At 31.0% G+C, this 21,928-nt stretch overlaps 2 protein-coding genes across 2 annotated transcripts in view; one reads left to right on the top strand and one right to left on the bottom strand.

Annotated features, from left to right (window-relative positions):
- Window positions 1-21,581, bottom strand: part of LOC111710421 (probable C-mannosyltransferase DPY19L2) — a 29,215-nt gene extending 7,634 nt beyond the window's left edge. Inside the window, exons 1-10 of the mRNA XM_023484505.1 lie at window positions 21,458-21,581; window positions 4,682-4,729; window positions 3,374-3,449; window positions 2,688-2,753; window positions 2,262-2,320; window positions 1,833-1,886; window positions 1,518-1,566; window positions 1,264-1,323; window positions 811-861; window positions 559-717 (exon numbers count right to left, since the gene is read on the bottom strand). Of these exons, the coding sequence (XP_023340273.1) occupies window positions 559-717; window positions 811-861; window positions 1,264-1,323; window positions 1,518-1,566; window positions 1,833-1,886; window positions 2,262-2,320; window positions 2,688-2,753; window positions 3,374-3,449; window positions 4,682-4,706 (599 nt within the window). The 5' untranslated portion in view covers window positions 4,707-4,729; window positions 21,458-21,581. The remainder of the gene's footprint in view (window positions 1-558; window positions 718-810; window positions 862-1,263; window positions 1,324-1,517; window positions 1,567-1,832; window positions 1,887-2,261; window positions 2,321-2,687; window positions 2,754-3,373; window positions 3,450-4,681; window positions 4,730-21,457) is intronic.
- LOC111710422 (methyl farnesoate epoxidase) lies at window positions 7,019-16,977 on the top strand. The gene is made up of 19 exons (XM_023484506.1): window positions 7,019-7,124; window positions 7,774-7,842; window positions 8,031-8,091; window positions 8,913-8,983; window positions 9,038-9,077; window positions 9,486-9,594; window positions 10,065-10,181; window positions 10,525-10,561; window positions 10,616-10,711; window positions 11,261-11,333; window positions 11,666-11,726; window positions 13,139-13,208; window positions 14,136-14,254; window positions 14,739-14,843; window positions 15,591-15,672; window positions 15,799-15,922; window positions 16,180-16,245; window positions 16,308-16,386; window positions 16,780-16,977. Exons 1-19 carry the CDS (start codon window positions 7,043-7,045, stop codon window positions 16,870-16,872), a joined length of 1,554 nt encoding a protein of 517 aa, XP_023340274.1. The 5' UTR covers window positions 7,019-7,042; the 3' UTR covers window positions 16,873-16,977.
- Window positions 21,582-21,928: the final 347 nt, after the last annotated feature.

Below are 21,928 nucleotides of genomic sequence, written 5' to 3'. Positions count from 1 at the left end.
TGTTGGAGGGAATACAGGTCTATCTCAGCTCTAAACATAAATTGGTTCTTCTTCAATATACAAACTCTCATGTTGGAGGGAATACAGGTCTATCTCAACTCTAAACATAAATAGGTTCTTCTTCAATATACAAACTCTCATGTTGGAGGGAATACAGGTCTATCTCAACTCTAAACATAAATAGGTTTATCTTCAATATACAAACTCTCATGTTGGAGGATATACTCTTTTTTTTTTAACAACGGAAACATTTTTTTAACAAAAATGTTCTCGTCTTTTTGATAGAGAACAAAGGAATTGAGTCTTTGGAACAAAATCAAATATTTAAACCTCAATATTTTTAGAACTCGATGTTGTAAACCTTTGATATTTCAAACTCAGATTGTTTGATCTAACAGAATTCATAGTTTGAAATATCTAAGGTCTACAACATTTGGTTCCAAAGATATAGTGATTAGAAAATCAGAGTTTGTAGCAATGACTTAATTCCTTTGTGTCCTAAAAAGTACACTGGAAACCAAAATAATATTGATTTTAATAAAAAAAATCTAAATTAACCTTTTAGAACTGTCTGATTGTTCTTCAATTGGTCTCGATCGGTCAAACGGGGAACCTATCTTTGGTTTCTGCAGTCGAGATTCAAAAGGTGAATCTGGTTTGGATTTGTAGTAAGGTCGGTTTTCAAATGCTGAAGCGCTTCGAGGTAGTGGCGATTCTCTATATTAAGTTTTCTTTATGTTTTACATTAAACTAATTTATCTTTATTCTTTTTTTGAAAATATTACTTTTGATGTTTTAAAAAATGCTTTCCTATTGGCGTAAAAGTCTGGTTGACTGAGTCCTCGGGAAAAACTTGATTTTCTAAAAAAGTCATTTTATAATTTATAATTCCAGTGACTCGATAAATGTACCTCTTAATTGTACTTCCTAACTAAATGTACTCAATAGAACCCTTTTGTACTTTCTTGTAAATGTATTGAATAGACTCACTTGTCCTTTATATTTTAATGTACTCAATAGACGGGGTCCTTTCTTATTAAATGTACTCAATAGACCTCTTGTTCTTTCTTATTGAATGTACTCAATAGAACACCCTTGTTCTTTCTAATTAAATGTACTCATGAATACATGTTTTATTAAATGTACTCAATAGACCCCACTTGTTCTTTCTAATTGAATGCACTCAATAGAACCCCCCTGTCTTTTCTAATTAAATTTACTAAATAATTCCATCCAAATGTACTCAATAGACCCCTCTTGTACCTGTCAGGTTGTGGAGTATTATTGTACCCTACCCTGCCAGTACCACTATACAAATCCAACCTTAGCAAATATATTTTAACAAAACATGTTGATAGACTTTTTTGTCTTCTTGGGTTCATATAATTATATGCAAAACAAAATAAAAACATTTTTTAATCGTGTTTCTACAAAATTGTTAAGTAAAGGGCAAAAAACCGTACATCTTCGTTTTGGATTAAAGTATACTTTAAAATACTTTTCCATGTTTCTTTTACCTGTTGACATTCGAATTCGTAAAATTTGAATTCACATTTTGGTGCAGGCCTGGAAAAAGAATGTATTTAAGTAATTTTCACATTAAAGAAAAAAAATAGTAAAGAAAATGAGGGAAATGTAATAAAAATAGTAAAACATATTATAATAACTCTAAATTGTTATTTTAATCAGTAATAACAATAATATTACTATAACTATGGTGTTATTAACAATGATATCAAAAAGGATAATAACAATAATAATAGTATTAATAATGATAACAATGTTGATGATAATAACGATAATAATAGTAATAAAATTAATAATGAAAAAACCTCCTTTTCTTGTCCAGTTACTATGGGTGGGCGCAGAGGAAGGAGCACTAAAACCTAGAGTAAGGTAGGGATAAACCTAGGGTTAGGGTTAACAAAATTCAAATATTCTTTTTAGAGCTTTGAAATTAGCTTCATATTTCATTTCATTTCGCCAACACAGTAATTCATAATTTATCATAATTACAGTAATTCTAACTCACTGCAAGCTAGACTGAAAGAGAAGGTCATATTTATGCGACATTACTGGTAAGACTGTGTAACCTTTTAGCTCTGAAATATTAGAATTACGAATTTATTCGGTAAAATTTAAGAAATTCAAAACGTTTTTTTTCATCTCAGAGTTTCTAAAATATAGGAGTAGTGATTGAACACATATTAGGTTTCAATCTTACGTTCATTTACTTTAGTTCAGCGTGAGAGAAAAATTACCAGAGTAAAATGGAGAGCTAGATTCAGAGTTGGGTTTTCTTGATTCTCTACCACATGATCTGAATTAGATTTCTAAACACATCTTAAATTTTATATAACACTTATACATTTATAATCACAATAACAATGCTTTTTTTGAGGAATTTTAATGAATTGGACTTTTAGATACTCATATCTCAAAGGCTTAGTCTCAATATCCACTTTGAGTAATTCTAATTTGAAAATCAATGATTAATCTATTCATTTCAGCAGTTATCCCTTATGACTTATGAGTTTGATTACCATGCGGTATATCCAATAAATATTAAATTAATCTACAAATTAACAAAAGATACGCAGTGATTTCGATATCCAAAACTCGAGAGTTCCCAGCTCAGGAAATTAAAAAAGATATTATTTCATTTTCATACAAAAGATAATATGTACCTAATAAGTTGTGGTTGCGTTACTCCATTTTGAACTTTATTCTGAACATCTGTTAGCTCCCCATAACTAGAAAATATTAATCTTATTTGCCTACATAACCTATATATAAATTTAGCTTGTCTGGGTGTCTGTTTGGGTGTTTTTTTCTGTTTGTTTGTATCCAATAAACGTCAAAACGGCTGAATCGATCAGGCCTAAATTTTGTGTGGAACCTCACGTGGCCCCAGGGAAGGTTTATGGCCGATCATCTCTAAATATGTTATATTAAAATATTTTTACCTAAAATTATTTAATTTTGTAAAATTTTGAAAATGCGTAAAAAATGGTATAAAATCCGCAACAACAAAAAATTGTTTACTGTACATAGAGAAGATGTTCACAGATAAGGCCACAATTAAAAGTTGAAAAAGAAGATGTGCGCGAAGCGCCCTCAAAGCCTAGTATATATATATATAGATACAAGCTTAAGATTTTAGCTAGAATCTCAAAACCAAGCTTAAATTATTACAGTGGTTTTCCCGAGATCCCCAATCAAAATAAATTTGAGTCAAATCGGTGAAGTAGTTCCTAAGTTATGAACTCTCCCGGATTTTTTCTGCCATTTAAATAACAAATACATGAAATTCAACAAAATTTAAAAATTTCTCTTTAAAGATTTTCACAGTATTGTTATATATTGAACTTACGTTTTGAAATTATTAAAATTAGGCTGAGGTCGTATTCTACTTGAATACTCTGGATCCTGATACCGATATAACACGTCTGAAAAAAAAATCACTTTATACAAAAAGTTCATCTGCACAGTTCCCTTAAAATTAGAGCTGGGAAATGTCTGCCAACGAAAAGCAAGTTTTTAAAAATTAATGTTTGATAACGACAAATTCTGTCAATTTAAAAACATTTTAACGAACAAAAATAATGAAACCGTCTTGAATTCAGTTAACGTCGTTCATAAGATTGAGATAATTAATGAACAGAAACTTTAAAAAAAATATAATTTTAGGTAACCGTTGAAAAAAGTTTAAACATGCCCAGCTCTATTAGGTATAAAATCTCTTAATTCTATTATTATGTCTGTAAGATGGTGTTTCAAACTTTGACTTTTAGTTATAGCAAAAATAATAGTCTAATATATTAAAGGTCTTCGACATCAGATCGAAAAGATTCAATACATATTGTGTCTTATGAATAATGCTTCTTTATAAAGTATAACTTTGAAAATAAAACATTTAATTTGAATGGATTTAATCCAATTTAGAGCTGAAATTCTACTAACCCATATAACGTTTCATTTCAACACCATAAGTAAATTATTAACAAAAAATATTTCTCAAAAAAAATTTAATTTTCAATTAAATATGATAAAACAATTGTTTAGGAAAAGAATACAAGAATACAAGAAAAAATATATTATATTAAATATCTCGTTTTTACTCCTTCTTCGGTAATAAATCAAGTCTCAAATTTCAGAACTATTATCTCTATATATATAATTTATATGTACATAGAAAGATTTAATAATATAAATATTAGATATGTTAATCGATTATAAACAGTAAGAACCAGATAACACTGGTATCAATGTCGTCATCGTTCATCCTTAGACTAATGAATTGTTGCAAGGGATTTTGTGATTGTATTTTTTTAAAAATGTTGACTAATTTGCCGTAGCAGGTTTGAATTACCTAACATCTGAGATATTAGAAAAGGCGAGAAATTAGGGAAAATTATTTACTCACACAGATATTTAAGTATTGCATATTTAATTTTGTATTCATTTACTCATTAAAATACAGCGGTCGGCATTAATATCAATTCAATGAAGACGACATTTCTATTAAAGTCTTCATTTCGAAATTTTTTTTTAATTATAAGTTTGCAAGTAAACAAAGAGATCCTGTTAATTGACAGCTTCTTCAGAATTCGCCTTCATTGTATTAATGTATACGACGACAAATGTATTTTACATCTCTTGTTATTTACAAATAACTCACCAATTATATCATCACCGGGTTCCATTCCTCCCTGTACACCCGGACCATCTAAAAAAAAATAATAGTTTAAATGTTTACCGCCTGTCGACCAACATTATTGACCCACGATTACCAAAATAGTGGGATGTTTTAAGTTACTTAACGTCCCTTGAGACAACTAACCCTGTAAATGTATGTGCATAGCCCAATTGTTCAAGGCCATGGCTCAGTGTGAAAAAAATTACTTTTGAAGTTTGGGTGCTAGGGAGGATTGAAAAAATGCCAAAAAAGGTAAAAAAAAATTAAAAATATTGTTTTTTGTTCAAAATTAATATTAAAGTGCAGAGTCACATGTTTCTCCATCAATTTGTCAAAAATATAGTTTTTAGATATGTAGCTTTAGTCATTAAAAGGTTATGGAACATTATAGATTCTTTTTACACAAACCAGACTTTTAATTGCCCCTGTACGGTGTACCCTATGCATAAAAAAATTACAAAAGATCCTTTCAATTCCTGTTAATTAAAAGTCATCAAAGGAATTGAGTCTTTGCCACAAACTCTGATTTTCTAATCACTATATCTTTGGAACCAAATGTTGCAGACCTTAGATATTTCAATCAACAAATCTGAGTTTTAAATATAAAAGGTTCACAACATTGAGTTCTAAAGATATTGAGGTTTAAATATTGGATTTTGTTCCTTTCACGGTGATAGTATCAAAAATGAGATTGCTAGTGCAAAAGCAGTAGAGTGGGTAAAAGTAGAAAACCTCCCTCATTTACATCTTAAAACCATTAATTATCTACAACTACTTTTTAATGAACCCTTGGTAAAGAAAACTTTCCTTAACCTAACTGATACCCCCCCCCCCTAGATTTTATCCTGTAAGATACCCCCCCCACCCCCTAAATTTTATCCTGTAAGTGTAACCGCCCTTGACCACAAGTATGTTCCCATCGTGTTTATTATAAAAGGCTAAAAAGGGAAATAACATATATGATTTGAAAAGGTTTTGCTATAGAACTCTTTAAATTTTCTCAATCAATGAGATATGCATGACCTAGATTCAGTACAATCTTTTAACCCTTGCATGATAATGATTAATATATTAAATAAGAGAATATTTATAAATGTATTTTAAAATCATGTTGGATTGTCAAGTAAAATACAGAAACCAGAAAACTCTAAACATAACAAAGATTTGTTTATGACAAATTTTCGTTCAGAAAAAAACTAATGTTTTTGAAAAAGTATGTTTAACAAATCATTCTTTCAGTGAGATAACGAAATTTTTTTTTGGAAAAAATTCGAACGTTTTTTTCGTATCCTTTTTTATTTCTCTGAATGATCCATTTTGTTCGTCAATTTTTGGTTTTTTTTCCTGAACGACACCTTTTTTAAAAAATATTTTGTTTGTTCTCAAAAATGTCGTTCGTTCAAAAAAACTCTCTAGAGTAGAGGTAGATTTCGCATCATGTAAATACATTTTACATTGTACAGAACAAATATATGTTTTTTATGAAACAATGACCTTTTAGTTAAACAATCTTTTCTTCATAACAAAACCTTAAAGATAATATTTCAAGGGACTATATAAAACGTAATTGAATGTGACCAAATATTTTCAAAGTGGCAAGCCAGATTCACAACAGTTTCATTTAAACATACAACTAATCAAGGATGTCAAAGTGATCATCATTAAAATCTAAAGATACACTTGTGAACATTTAACCATCGCCTTTGGATGCACATAGAAATAAACATTAATCAATCAATCAATCATACACTTGTGATTGCTGAACAATTGATTTGCAAGATATTTTTAATATTTACTTTGTAGAAGTCACCGAAGATAATACATAATACATTCAAATTTTCAAAAACAATATTTGTATATATGTAACGTTTAACAGAGATAACTGATAAACACAGAGTTCTCTGGCCTCGATGATATTTCAAAGAGTATACCGCTATAAATCGAGCACTGTCCTCTTTATGCACAAAGGGTAACTTAAAATTATGCTTACAGTCCCTTTAAGTTCATTTCAAAATGCTTCGTCTTTTGAAAGAAAAATTCTGGTGACAATTTGCTGAAAGGAGTATTGGAAATAACCACCCACCCACCCTCCTCTCGCTATGTTGGTTCTGTTACTATAGAATAAAATAAAACAATTGAATTTGATAACAATATAATAGTATTTTTGTTGTCGATAGAACTTTCATAAACAATAATACGTATCTCACCATATTGAGATAAAATTTGAATCTTCTTTTAAAAGATTTGGTTGCTGGGCCAGAAAGTTATACAATGCATTATTATGTAGCGCTTAGAATTATAACATATAGAGAACACAGATAATAGGCACACAACAAAACAAATATGTGCTCAGTTGAGTTTCAGCTTTGGAACAGGATGATCGTGTCTTTTTTGCTCTGCCTCACAGCTTTCACATTGATATTGGGTATGACCTTAACCGATATTTTAGTAGATTCAAAATCACAGATTGAAGTATAATATAACATAGTATAATCGCTTGGGAACCCAGCACTGCAAGGTTACTAAAAGTTATTCCCGCCGTTTACCCGCACTTTAACGATCTTACCGGGAAACTAAATTTTCGCCATTAAAGTCGACACGCTATGCTTAAAATCTAAAAACCAAGCTAAGAACATTTCCGTAGGCCTTCAGAGTTCTCCAATCAAAGTTTGAGGCAAATCGGTCAAGGGGTTCCTGAGTTATGATAGGACAAACAAACAGAGATAACAACTTTATAAAAAAAAATGCTTTTCCGGATTGTTAACCACAGCGATCAAAACTGAAATGCAAATTTTAAAAGTATGAATCTCTTACTTTTGGCGTTTAATTGTTTTAAAGAAGTAATTGGTAAAATTCTCAATGATTTTTGCTCAAGATCATGCAACCTTTAGCTTACTCCAAAACAGGCTACAAGGGCGCTTCACTCATAGTTTCTAGCATTTTCAAATGTTATTTTTAACTTGTAATTTAACCAATTTGGTCCACGGATCATAAAAAATAAGCATTTTATGCATTTATAAAACTTGTTTTGCTTAATTCTAATTTTTGTTGCAAAATTAAACATTACTTTTTAGCTTTGTATGTGAGAAAACATACAGAATGGAAGAACCCGCCACCTGGACCAAGAATACATCCCGTTATAGGTAAATACATCAAAAAATGAATCATGTTTTTGCCTGAAAGAATATTAATAGATATAAAAATAATTTTTTTACTGGGATTGAGTCGTTAGAAACAGACTTAAGTGTAATATCCTTATTTTCCATCACCCTATATCATGGTGTGTCCCTTAAAATTATTATAAAATATAAAATAAAACATGATTATTTAGGAGCTCTGCCAACAATGGTCAGTTTAGACCCAGTACCCCATCTAGGATTTCATTCTTTAAGGTAATTTTTTTATTGTGCTATTTGTGTTTTTTTAATCTCATGTATTCATTATTTTTGGAACATAATTTACATGAATTTATCAAATTTAAGAAGTTTGAAGTCTAAAATCTTTATATAAATTTTGCTTGTCTGTTTGTATCCAATAAAATTCTAAATGGCTGAACCAATCAGGCCTGAACTCAACTCCAAGAAATAGAATCGAAAAATTTTCCTTCAAAAAATTCCGATTTTTTATATCCACAACAAAATCATTAAAGTAGCAACAATTAAAAGTTGAAATCGAAGATGATACCTAGTATTTTAAAATTTACCGAAAAACTAAGTTTTTGCTATTTGCTATTAAAGTTGACCCCATCTACCTAAGTTACCCTTTTCTAGGTTTTGCTCTTCGAGCTGCAGCCATTTTATTTGTAAATCTTAATTTATGGATTTTTTGATTTAAATTTGCCTGTTTACTTAAAGAATAGATGTCTAATTCTATTAACTTTGACAAGCCATAAATCTTCCCAAGGGTCATATGAGTTGCCATAAAACTGTGAGCCCGATCAGTTCAGCCATTTTTAAGTTTATTGGATACAAAGAAACAATGAGACAAGCAAAGTATATGTATAGTAATTAAAGTTTATCAGTCTGATGTTTGGATGTCCGATCATAACTCAGGAACTACCTGACTTGTTCTGTCTTTACCACTCCCTGACTTGTCCTGTCCATGAAATGTCTCTATCAGAAAGGGAATTTAGTTAAACTTGAAATGTCCAGTCTATAGAAATGTCTTGCCTAGTGCCTATTCAGTGTCCATTTATGAAACGGTTTTTATTTAGTAAAATGTTTGGTCCTGTTGTCCGAGTACTCCTAGGTCTACAAAATATGGTTATACTGGGAAGGTATGAAGGTACGTCTTTAATAATTTTCAAAAAGTTTCAAAAATATATATATTTTTTTTCAGAAATTAAAGAGGCAACTTTTCATGAAGACCTTGATAGCAGGTAAAGAACAGGGGGAAAAAATAGTTATTCACACAAATTAGCGGGACTGTCATTAATATTTTAAGTGATTTTCAAAGGAACATGCCCGATTTACAACATTACTCTTTACAAATTTGATAAAAAATGTGGAAGATATCCTTGTACTTATAGCTAGAAAGGTCTTAATTCTGACAATTTTTCCAATTATGTTTCTGTAGTAAAATTACTTTTGTGGTGAACCCACAATAGTTTTCAGAAAGATAGACATGAATATCTAATTCATACTTAATCAGAAAACCCTTCTAAGGGTACCACTGTGAATCAGCTATTCACTCTATTAAAGGAAAGTCAATTGAAAGTTTGTTCATGCAGTCTCTTTAAATGTTAATTAAGAAGTTTGACTTTAATCAATAAGAAAATTATGTTCAGGGCTTATTTTTCCACTGGATCATTGATCAGATTTGGCTTTAATCCCACATCATCTATTTCTTTCTTTGGAACTCCATTGCAAGACAGTGGAATTGATCAAGTAACCCAGGTAAGTTAAAAAAGGGTTTAAGATTGGGGGGAGGGAGTGTTTTTTCCACCCTCTCCACCTCCTCAAGTTATTTTCTAAATAACAACTGACATCAGAACATTAAAACTTCTTTACTTTTTCAACTTCATAATTAAAAACAAATTAGTCAAATGGGGGGTCGGTGTTTAGAAAAAATCTGATTTGGTTAATAACTTTTTTATTAATTAATCTAAAGGGTTAAAACTTATATATTTATAAAGACCTTGAAAAATGGATGTAATATCATGTGCCACATGTTAATATTTGTAAAAAGTAAAACTATGTCTTTGAACGTTTTTCCGATGTACTTTTTGAACTTCTTGCAAATCCTCTCTTGAACCCTAACTATTTAAAATCGATGATTAATGAGCTGGTCTTGAAAATTGCTCTAGCCCAATCGGAACAGGGTCAAACTTAAAAATAAACAGAAAATTTATTGTGTTTTATTTCAGTGGAAAGAGCTAAGAAGATTTACTTTGAAAACCCTTCGAGATATGGGATTTGGCAAGTCAGCTTCAGCTGAATCAATGGTTTATGAGACAACAATTCTTATGGACTTTATCAAAAAGGAAATTGTTTTTTTTTAAATACTTTAAACAGCGGATAAATTGATATTCAGTTAAGAAATTTGTAATGGTTGAAATTGGTATGCATGTGCAAACGTTTCTGAAGGCTTGAAATTAAGAACAAAAAGAAGTGGTTGTGCAAGCAAAGATCAACTTGAAACCAGTAAAAAAACACTTCCCCATGAAAAAATCCTAAAAACTATATCAATTAATATGGTATTTTTAATTTAAAGATAACAAAAGTTTTGCTATTTATCGGTTGTTATCAAGACACATTTTTTTTAAATCATATATTTGCCATGAATTAGTAAAACAGATTTTTTTAATTAAAACAGTTATGGTATAGAGAAGAAATGAAGAAACAGGAATTGTAAAAAATATTGGTAAGTCATTTTTTATGTTTAATTTTTCAAATATTTTAATCTTCTTATGTTTAGGACAAATATTTAGCTGTGCATCTTTGAATGTAATCTGGAACCTAATAGCAGCAGGAAGATTTAATTATGATGATGAAAACATGTTCAAACTTATAGGTATTTATTTTTGTCAGTACTTCTTAAGTATCTTTACTCTTTACTCCGACTTTTAAACCAAATGAACACACAATTATTCATTGAATCCCTAATATTTACATATTGCAACCCAAAAAACAGAGTTGCAATATAAATGTAAATGTTTGCATTGTTACTTTGCATCCCTAGATTTGCATCATTACTTTGCATTGGTTCCAATGTTACATTGCATCCCTAGGGTTGCATTATTACATTGCATTCATAAAGAGGCAATGTTACATTACATTCCTAGGGTTGCAATGTTTTTTTGAATCCCTAGAGTGTTGTAACATACCTTGGCATCTAAACCTAGTGTTACAACGTTATTTTGCATCTAGCCCTGGGTTGAAACATTATTTTGCATGTCTAGATTTGCAATGTTACATTGCAAACCTAGACATGCTTTCAGTAACATGTAACAATAGTTTCGCATTTATAGCTACAAAATTAATAGATTAATTTACTAGCCAATTTTTCAGAAAAAATTCAAGTTTAAACAAACTCAAAATTAAACATTTTCTTTGTCCTTAGAACATACAAATGCATTCATGAGGTTGGGTCGAGATGTTATTGGAAAACCTTTTGGAAGTATCCCATTTCTTAGGAACATTTTAATAGTTTATAACATAAATTTTAATTCAGTTTTTCCAGTTGCGGACAACCTAATATCCAAGTGTGAAATTTTGATTAATTCAAACTGTGCCTAACAGGGGCCAGCACTGAAGTAATGGCTCACCCCTGATAAATTGTTGACTCCTATAAAAAATTTTGAGTTGGCTCATCCCAGTAAATTCCTTTATACCAGTACCACCCCTGGTATCTTTTTATTGACAATTCAATAAGTATGAGGTTAATCGTATTTAGCACTGATTTGGTTTAATTCTATGTTGAATAATAATCATATCTTTTATTTTTGTTATAATTATTATTTGTTAGATTCTTTCCTCCCTACAAAGCAAAATTTGATAGTTTGTTGGAAGGAATAACACACTTCAAGGTAAGCCTGAACAATACTAAAATTCCTTTCCCAAATTAGTTAAATTTTCCTTGAAGAGACTGTTAACGTATTTTAAAGTGATCCTCTGTTGATAATATGGCATATCCAACTTATTAGTATGAAATAAATATTCATGTTTTTGTTTTGAAAACGTATTTTTTTCATTTGTTTGCACTACAGAAGTGACTTAGACATTTATTGCTTCATAAATGAAGGAGAAATTTTAAGGATTAAACACTTAATGAGAAAAATGAGGTTATATTCCACATTATAGATAAGGATAGAATATCATGGATACTGAATAATGTTGTTAATCAGGAATGACCCTTTTAAAATGGAGGGTCTCAGTGTACATCTAGCTTTCAGAGCAGCAACTGGCCCTGGCTCAGTGCTTCTAAATGTACTCAGAGTTACAGGGTGAGGGAGAGAAAATAGCAAATGAGAGAAACTTTAGCCAAGGTTATATATCCCCCGATACACCCCAGCACACAAATGGAAAAAAAATAAACGGAACTACAAGAAACATTGAAGGCCTGCATTGATCTTTTAAAGCTGTATTAACCTGGAGAATGGAGGTTTTCTACCTAGCTGGATCCAGATTTTACTATTAGCAGCTTTAAATATACTCCTTAAAAAAAACCTGGTTAGCTCTTAATAAGTATCCGAACTCGTCAGAAAGAAGTTAATTCTTTTTATTGAATCTGTTTCTATGTGTAAACATCAAGGAAGTTCAGAACAGTCAGGTTCTTATAAAACTCTCTCCAGTTTCTTGTGGCTTAACAAAAGCCTGTGTAGAATTACTTGGCAGTACACCCTACTAGGAAATTGCCAGAATCAATGAAAATGGAAATATAGAAAGTAGAATCCTGATAGATGCTCCATGCACATTGATATCGGTTCATACTCTGCCAGCTACAATGAAAAGATTGCTGTAGATGAGGCCATTATTTAAAGCACTGTTTCCAAGATGAACTTACAAGAATCGGGAATTCTTTTGTTGAAAATATCGTCTCCTAGCCTAACCTTTCCTATCCCATTTTTCATCATTAAGGCAGAATTCTGGCAATGGAATACCTCAGAATTTTCAAACCCCACTTTTATTTTTCCATAAATATGTGTCAAAATGCATTTTTTCGTTGTCTACAAGAAACTAGAATGTGTAGATCTAAAAGAGTAGAACAGAAACAGATGTATGATCAGATAAAAAGAAGATAAAAGGGTTATAGAAAAACAAATTCATTGCTCTTTTTAAATTTTGTCTTAAAAAAATTTTAATTAAAAAATAAATTGTTTAAAATAAATGGAAGGTCACATAAAATTACAGACAGTCCCTTTGATGGCTCCAATATAGCAATCAAAACTCTTAGCATGTGGAGGAAACATTTCAATTTTTTTTATAAAATATGTTGCAGGAAAGTTTACAAGAAACTGTAACAGAACGTAAGATGAAAATGGTTGCAGAGGATCCTAGTTGCTACATTGGTAAGTGAGTATGTAGTATGTATGGATGCAGAGGGGTGTTTATTTTTTGAAAAATCATTCCCCCTTCTCTCTGAAAATCCTTAAAATGTATGATGGGTGTAAGTTCTGAGATCCAGGTTTATCTTAAAAAAGAGGGTGTACAATTTATGTTTTTGAAAAAATAATGAATTTTCATAATCAATAATTTAAAGTATTAATAATTTAATTATATCTAGATGATTTAGAACACATTCCTGATTTAAAACGCCTTCCTGACACATTCTTGATAATAAGAATGGGATCCTGATTTTAAATATTCTTTTAAGCTAATTTTCATTCCGTTCCAATATTTTAAGAATGCATTCTTTGGGTTCCATTCATTTCAAAACGATGGGATCATTCTTGATAGTTCCGTTCTTTCTTGTGAAAGCGATTGTTCTTAAAGAATGAAGCCCAGTCCCAAGTTCACAGGGAATTATAAGCCTCTGTACTTATCACTCATTCTTTTTTCACCTGTCTCCTAGTTACCTTGAGTGTACAATTATGTTTATTCCTAATTTATTATAGTTGGAGATAACTGTAAAAAATCAAACATGCCACTGGCTCACTAAATTTCGATTTTTTATAGCCTATGTTACCCCTGGGTTACCCATGAATTCCCTCAAAAAAATGTCAGCCAATTCAATTCAGCTGTTTGATCAGCTATAGCTAACATATAAATATATATACATAGATACATACAAATGCATGTAGTATGCATCACACAGGACTAAGTCTATGAAGAAACCATCACAAGAGCTGCCTAATTAATTACAGTTTAATCAACAGAGACCATACTGCAGTCAATACCCTGCACCAAAGTTTGTTCTTTACATAAAATAATCAAAATGTATGTCCGACATGGTTCCTACTTATTTTTAAGATTAGGCTTAAGAATCCTATCTTTAGATGCATTTTTGGACAAAGTTCTGAAAGATGAGACTGGAATCTATACAGAGGACCAACTGGTTCACATATGTATGGATATGTTTCTGGCTGGAGCAGAAACTACCAGTAAAACACAGGAGGTGAGTCAAACTGAAATGATAACATCAGTATATAATATTGTGTGACCCTTTTTATAGTTTCTTTAAAGATAATGTACTAGCCATAATGTTTTGACTGAAATAATCAATATCAAACAAGGAAAAATTGAAATAATCTTTATCTTGCCTATGCTGAATTCTTAAGTCAACAATTATTTAGGTCTGTTTAGTGAATAATTTTTGACATATGCATTATGCATGGTTTAAAATGTTGTACTCTTAGATACACACTGATTTAGGCAGCTATAAAAAAAATGTTCATCAACTTTTTGAGCAAGATCTAGTTTGGTGTAATTCGAGTTTCAATGCATAGCTTTGGTTCACCTTTCTAACTCCATAATACTTCAAAAGAAATAATTCGCAAATTTTGCATAAGAGGCTACTCATTTTGAAACACAGAGGGCAAAATTAATATTACGGTCTGTTGATGTCAGTGTAGTGACCCGTAATTTAAATTATTTTTTAGTTCATTATTGCAATGATGCTGAACTATCCTGAAGTTCAACAAAAAGTTCAAGATGAGATGGATTCTGTAATGAAAGACAAGCCTGCTATATCTTGGGAAGACAAGGTATGAAGGTCAATCAATTGTTGATAAAGAAGAAATTATTAAAAGAGGCTATTTCTTAAACCCAATAGTAGTGAATATCTTAATAACTATTTATATTGCCAATCCAACTTTTTATGAGTCCGAATGGTATGGTTGTTTTTGATTCCACTGAAGTTGGCTAGCATTTTGTATTTTCAGAGAGCTGAATTGTCAATGACAAATAAAAAATAAATATAATCTTTTTATAACAAAAATTTTTACAAATGGTTACATAAAAAGAAAGAATTTCTTGAGAAAAATTCAAAAGAATTCTCAGGACTTTTTTTAAACTAAGTCTCCTTCTAAGTTCCTCCAAAAAATCTGTAAAATTAGCAAACAAGTTCTGAGGAATTTCCAGGAAAATTCCAAAGACCTTGAAGGAAAAATTTCCGAAGAAATCCATTAGAGTTTCTTGGGAAAAATTAAGGAAAAATTAAGGAAAAATTATCAGGATTTCCTCAAAACTGTGTCTTTAAAATCTGATCCCCAAAAAATCTAACAAATTGGTGATCAATTCTGGATAATTTCAGAGGAATGTTCTTAAGAAATTCCCTGGAAATTGTCCAAAATTAGTCACCAAGGCGGGGGATTTTCAGGAAATTCCTCACTTTTGTTACCTGGGTAGTTCCACATTTTTATAAACTATATTTTAATCTGGTTTTACCCTATTCAGTTATAACGATACAATAATCATTGTATGATGAAAGCTGTGATTGTGTAATATTTTAGGAGAAGCTCCCTTACGCAGAAGCTACAATGGCAGAGATCTGGCGTGTTTGCAACATTGCCCCTTTTGGTCCACCCAGAACAGGTTAAAGCATTACTAAACTTTCAATACAAAGCAGTCAAATTGCAACCGGATCCATTTGCATAGTATCAACATTTTTTTTTTATCATTTTCTGCATATCCAAGAGTATGACATCATTTTTTTTCTAGCTAAAAAAGAGGTTCAGTTTAAGGACTACAAGCTGCCACCAAATGCTTCAGTATTCTACAACACATATACTCTACATATGGATGAAGATCATTGGGGGGATCCTCTACAGTTCAGGCCAGAGCGGTAATACTTGCTTTACATTGTTTAATTTACCCCATGCAACATTAACATCACAAAATAAACCTTTCCCTGGCAATGTCCTCCATCTTAAACATTTTTTCCTAATTTCTTAAGTTTGACACAGCCCTCAAATAATATATCTTTCAACATCGTTTAGCCTGACAATTTCAGCTAACACTTCTTTAACCTTCTCTTGAATCCCTTGAAGAGTTTTAGAATATTCTGCTTCAATTCTTAGTTAACTGAATAATCAATATTAGATTTGTGGAAGGGGGCAAGTTTAAGGCAGATGAGATGCTTTTTCCATTTGGTATTGGGCGCAGAAGGTAAGTTTTATATCAATATGAATCCTTTTTATTTATTGGTTAAACTTCAAATATATATTTAGATGCTTAGGAGAGACTATGGCAAGAATGGAAAACTTTATTTTCTTTGCTAACCTCATGCTCAACTTCAAATTCTCCATGGTATGTTTTTAGGATTTTATTTAGGATTTATAAAAATTTATTTGTGTAGAAAAATCAAATAGGAAGTAGCATCAACTACAAATCTTAAACAACTTCTAAAAGAATTGAGTCTTTGCCATAAACTCTGCTTTTCTAAATCATGTATCTTTGGATTCCAATGTCGTAGGACCTTAGATATTTCAAACTATGAATTCTGTTAGATCAAATAATACAAGTTTGAAATATCAAAGATTTACGACATTGGGTTCAAAAGATATAGGCATTATAAAATCAGAGTTTGTGGCAAAGACTCAATTCCTTTAAACAAATTATGAATAATTGTATGTATAACAAAGGTTTTAAACCCCAAGAATGTAGTTTGAGTTCCTGATGATAAACTTGATTTTGCTGTAGGTAGGGAATGCTCCCCCGAGCCTAGAACCACAATCTGGGTTCACAAATGGACCTTTTCCATTTGAAGTTAAGGTAGAAATTAGAAGCAGATAGTACAGAGCTCAGAAAAATGTTTGATAAAAAATTTAGAAAAATAGATTTATGTTTATAATCTCGTGAAACATGCTCAAAATATCTTTGTATAGCACGTTATTCGTATCTATGAAATAAATTATAATTTGCTAGAAAAGTAAATAATGATATTTAGAGATAAGATAAAGATTTTCTTTTTCAACATTCTGAGAAGCTAAGGTTGCAAACATTTTCTGATTTTTATTCATGTACAGCACGCACCCCTGACCATTCAGTAAAAGAAAATTCAACCTAAAGTCTGACCACTTCAACCTTGTTGCACCGGCTAGTTATATTGAGTGTATGCTTCATTTACACAATGTCTGGGTGATACAGTACAATCTAGGTACGGAAAGGTTGACCCGGCTTGGTAATTCAAATGTACTACGGCTGCCCGTAAAAGCAAAGTATTTTTCACATTTTACGAAACCAAATCTTGGAAAATTTGTATTTTTTCTTACCTACTCAGAACCAGAACCTCACAACCGTATAAATACCAACATCAAAAAAGACATTTTTATCAAACTGAAATGGTTGTAATTTTAACTCATTGTACACTTTAAAGTGTACATTTGCAAAAATGCCTCAATAAATACACTTATCAAAGGAATACTTATCACAGGAATACTTGTCAAAGGTATACTTGTCAAAGGAATACTTGTCAAAGGAATTCTTGTCAAAGGAATACTTGTTAAAGGAATACTTGTCAAAGGAATACTTGTCAAAGAAATACTTGTCAAATGAATACTTGTCAAAGGAATACTTGTCAAAGGAATACTTGTAGAAGGAATGCTTGTCAAAGGAATACTTGTCAAAGGAATACTGGTCAAAGGAATACTTGTCAAAGGAATACTTGTAAAAGGAATACTTGTCAAAGGTATACTTTTTAAAGGAATACTTGTCAAAGGAAAACTTGTCGAAGGAATACTTGTCAAAGGAATACTTGTCAAAGAAATACTGGTCAAAGGAATACTTGTCAAAGGAATACTTTTCAAAGGAAAACATGTCAAAAGAACACTTGTTAAAGGAATACTTGTCAAAGGAGTACTTGTCAAAGGAAAACTTTCCAAAGAAATTCTTGTGAAATAAACACATGTGTAATACTTGTTAATGGAATACTTTTCAAGCAAATACTTCTCAAAGGAATAATACCATCATAGAATTGCTTGTCAAAGAAATGATGTTTCACGAAATCCTCAATAAATACACTTATCAAAGGAATACTTATCAAAGTAATTCTTATCACAGGAATACTTCTCAAAGGAATACTTGTCAAAGGAATACTTGTCAAAGGAATACTTGTCAGAAGGAATACTTGTCAAAGGAATACTTTTAGAAGGAATGCTTGTCAAAGGAATATTTGTCGAAAGAATACTTGTCAAATGAATACTTGTAAAAGGAATACTTGTTAAAGGAATACTTGTCAAATGAATGCTTGTACTTGAGTACTTGTCGAAGGAAAACTTGTCAAAGAAATTCTTGTGAAATAAACACATGTTTAATACTTGTTAATGGAATACTTTTCAAGCAAATACTTCTCAAAGGAATAATACCATCATAGAATTGCTTGTCAAATTAAAATGATGTTTAACGAAAAACTTGCCAAAGAATTGTAAATCAAAAGAATAGAATTGAATGTTTGTCACATAAAAATTTGTCAAAGAAAAACTTATTAATTAGGAGCGCTTGTCAAAGAAATACTTGTTAAAGAAATGCTTGATTTAGGAATAGTTGTCTAAGAAATACCTGTCAAAGGAATATGCTTATCAAAAAAATACTTGACAAAGTAATAATCTTTAAATCTTGTTTTCCTTCACAGGATTACATTACTTTACCTTAAGATAATTATATGTATGTACTTTATCATGCGTACAGTACATTCAGATTTAGATGGTACAATAATGGTGGTCCTGGAGTGAAATACAAGTCTACATTTAAATAATAGATAATGAAAATTCAATATAGAGGAAACCGGTGCTCCCGTACTCCGAGTCCGAGTGTACAGTGAACCAACCATCAGCTGACTGCTGACTACTACTAGAGAATCCCTCTCTCCTTCCTTCTAAATATCTATCTATCTATCTTTTGTCATTCCTTCTATCTATCTATCAACTATCATTGATTTTCTTCCATTATAGGACCCTACAGGGATTATTATGAATACGACAAGGGAAATGGTGATAAAGTTTGTTGGGAAAAATTAATGAAAAATTAAGGAAAAATTATCAGGATTTCCTCAAAACTGTGTCTTTAAAATCTGATCCCCAAAAAATCTATCAAACTGGTGACCAATTCTGGATAATTTCAGAGGAATGTTCTTAAGAAATTCCCTGGAAATTNAATTGGATGTTTATTTTATAGTATACAAGGAAAATTTTCATAATTCAGTTTTTATCTCAAATTTTAAAATTTTGTAAGACAGAAAATTTTGATAATTTTAATATTACTACTCACGTTCATTGATTTTGAATTGTCTGGACAAAATATTGAAACTAAGGCAATGTTTCTGCAAAATATTGAAACTAAGGCAATGTTTCTGCAAAATATTGAAACTAAGGCAATGTTTCTGCAAAATTGAATAGATTTTATAATACTGAAACATATTTATTACATTTTATGTATTCATGTATAATCAACATGCGAAAGAACAAGAAAACAGTTTACTATGAAAATCTTACCCCAGGACAAATATTTCTCCAAGAAGGTTAAATTTGGTTGGTCTCAGGGAACAACTTTAGTAAAGAAATAGCATATATATAAACTATACAGTTATACAGAATAATAACAAATTTTGAAAAGTTTGATTACATTATATCTCAATTTTTCAAGATTTTACCAAGCAACTTATTTACAAAAAAGGGGGGGCAAATTCGTCATTGTACCCCTCTTTAGGAGAAAGGGGGGTGCACCTGACCCCTTGCCCCCCCCCCTTCCCCCGGGGTACGGGCCTTAGTCTGGCCAGTGGCCACATTACATTTACTTAATTTAAAAAAAAACCCTGCACTCCTAACCACGTGTAGTCCGCGTATAAGTGCAAAATTGTCCCACAAAATATGACAGTTGTGAATATTCTTAAATGTCTTCTTCCATCATTTGCAAAATTGTTTAATACCAACCAGAAAACAAAAAAATGACATGTAATTTAGAAAGTCATATTTTAGTAAAATTAATTTTAAAGTAAATGCGTCAAATTTGCGTAGATTTTCTGATGCGCTATCTTTAATTAGCAAAGTCTTTGGTTTAAACATTATTATGTAGAGAACGGGCTCTGATAAGTTTAATTTTCAATAAATAAGGGTGGAAAACTATAGCGTAGCAATGTTATGTTTACATTATTGCTAATATGCAATAAATAAACAAATATAATATAATGCATGATGCGGGATTAGAATTCAAACTTTCATGCAGGATCAATTAAAATAATAAGTCAAGACACCTGGTCGATAATGTGACCTAGCTGGTCGATAATGTGACCTAGCTGGTCGATAATGTGGAACAAATTATACACTTGTAAACTGCAACACTCGACGGCTTAAGGGGGGGGGGAGAGTGGACGTCCCCCCCCCTGGAAAAATTAGGAGCGCAAGAAGTGAGAGAATGCACATTTTAGCCTTCTAATTTAGAAAATAATTGGCCAGCAACTTTAAAGTGCTAAAACACAATATACAATGTTGCCCATAAATGGTGAAACTGCCAAAACTACCTAAAACGATCTAAGATTATTTAAATATCCTACCTTGAATAAGGCTTTATATAATGGCCATCTTATTTAATGAAAGAATGGTAACAAGTCTGCATAAATTTCGTACTTTTTATCTCAAGTCTCATCCTAAGAGGGTTACTCTCTATCAAAATATGTTTAAAATACAATTCCAAAACACTTCCGAGTTGACTTTGTTGTCTCTATATGTACGTATACAGTCCAAACCAAATAAGCTTTATTATCATTTAGAAATACAGAAACATTACGTTTAACTAATAAACCCATAAAAAAGCTGGTGGGTGGGGGACGCCCCCTCTAGTTTTATTGTTCTAGCCCTGGTATTTTTGACACTATTGCCTTGATTTTTTTACTTAACAAAATGTTAGTTGATGTTAAAAAAATCTAAAAAAGCATTTATGTTGTTAGAGCTACAATTATAATAATTACAGTTTGATGGATGTATTAACTTGGGTCACGTGTATAATTATTTGTCAAAAACCAAAGATTGAGCTTTTTTACATTTATTCGTTTTTACTTTGTCATTTTCTTTAAAACCACCCTAGCACCCGAACTATTAAAGTTAGTAGTCTATTTTTGTTAATGAGTTTGTATTGAAAATATGGGTTTATGTCGAACATGTATTGCAGCTCCATACCTTAACCAGATGTTAGGCCTTTTTCTAAAAACATGGTCGGGTTAACTTAATAATTTGTTAAACAAATTTCGAGGTCTGTGCCACTGCCAGCACGTGCAATTTGATCCGGTGATTGGCTGTTAAGCGACGCGGTTCAAATTCATTAAATTATAAATAATTTTGAAGTAAAATGTAGATTTTTGTTAGTGTAAATATTTTTAAGAATTTACCTTTCTTCGAAGCTGTTACTGAACATGTTTGTCATTTTTATTAATATTATGATTTATCCACAATTGTTCACTGTTTACTAAACTTTCAAATCGAAGACTTACTTTCAAAGATATATAATAAATATAAAATGTTAAACACTATAACATATCACTTTGTTATTACTGTGCACTCCTTGCTTGATGGTACATAATATCACTCTAAGTACATATTTTCAGTACTTAGTATAGTTCACTCAGTACTAAATGTACATGTATGTATAAATATAATATAATATATAGATGGTTACTAGGCTTGATTTATATAGACAGTGCTTTGGCCACTGAATACACACACATATAGATACGCTAACATACAGCTGACTTTCCCGACACACTTTCTCCGTAAAAAACACATATCAACATAGAGGGTAAATCACAATTAGGGGTTAAAGCGAAAGGAAAAATTCTTTTCGCGAAAATTTTGCATTTTTG

Source organism: Eurytemora carolleeae, unplaced genomic scaffold (genome assembly GCF_000591075.1).
Source record: "Eurytemora carolleeae unplaced genomic scaffold, Eaff_2.0 scaffold1061, whole genome shotgun sequence".
Lineage (NCBI taxonomy): Eukaryota > Metazoa > Arthropoda > Copepoda > Calanoida > Temoridae > Eurytemora > Eurytemora carolleeae.
This window is presented reverse-complemented; position numbering and strand designations above follow the sequence as displayed.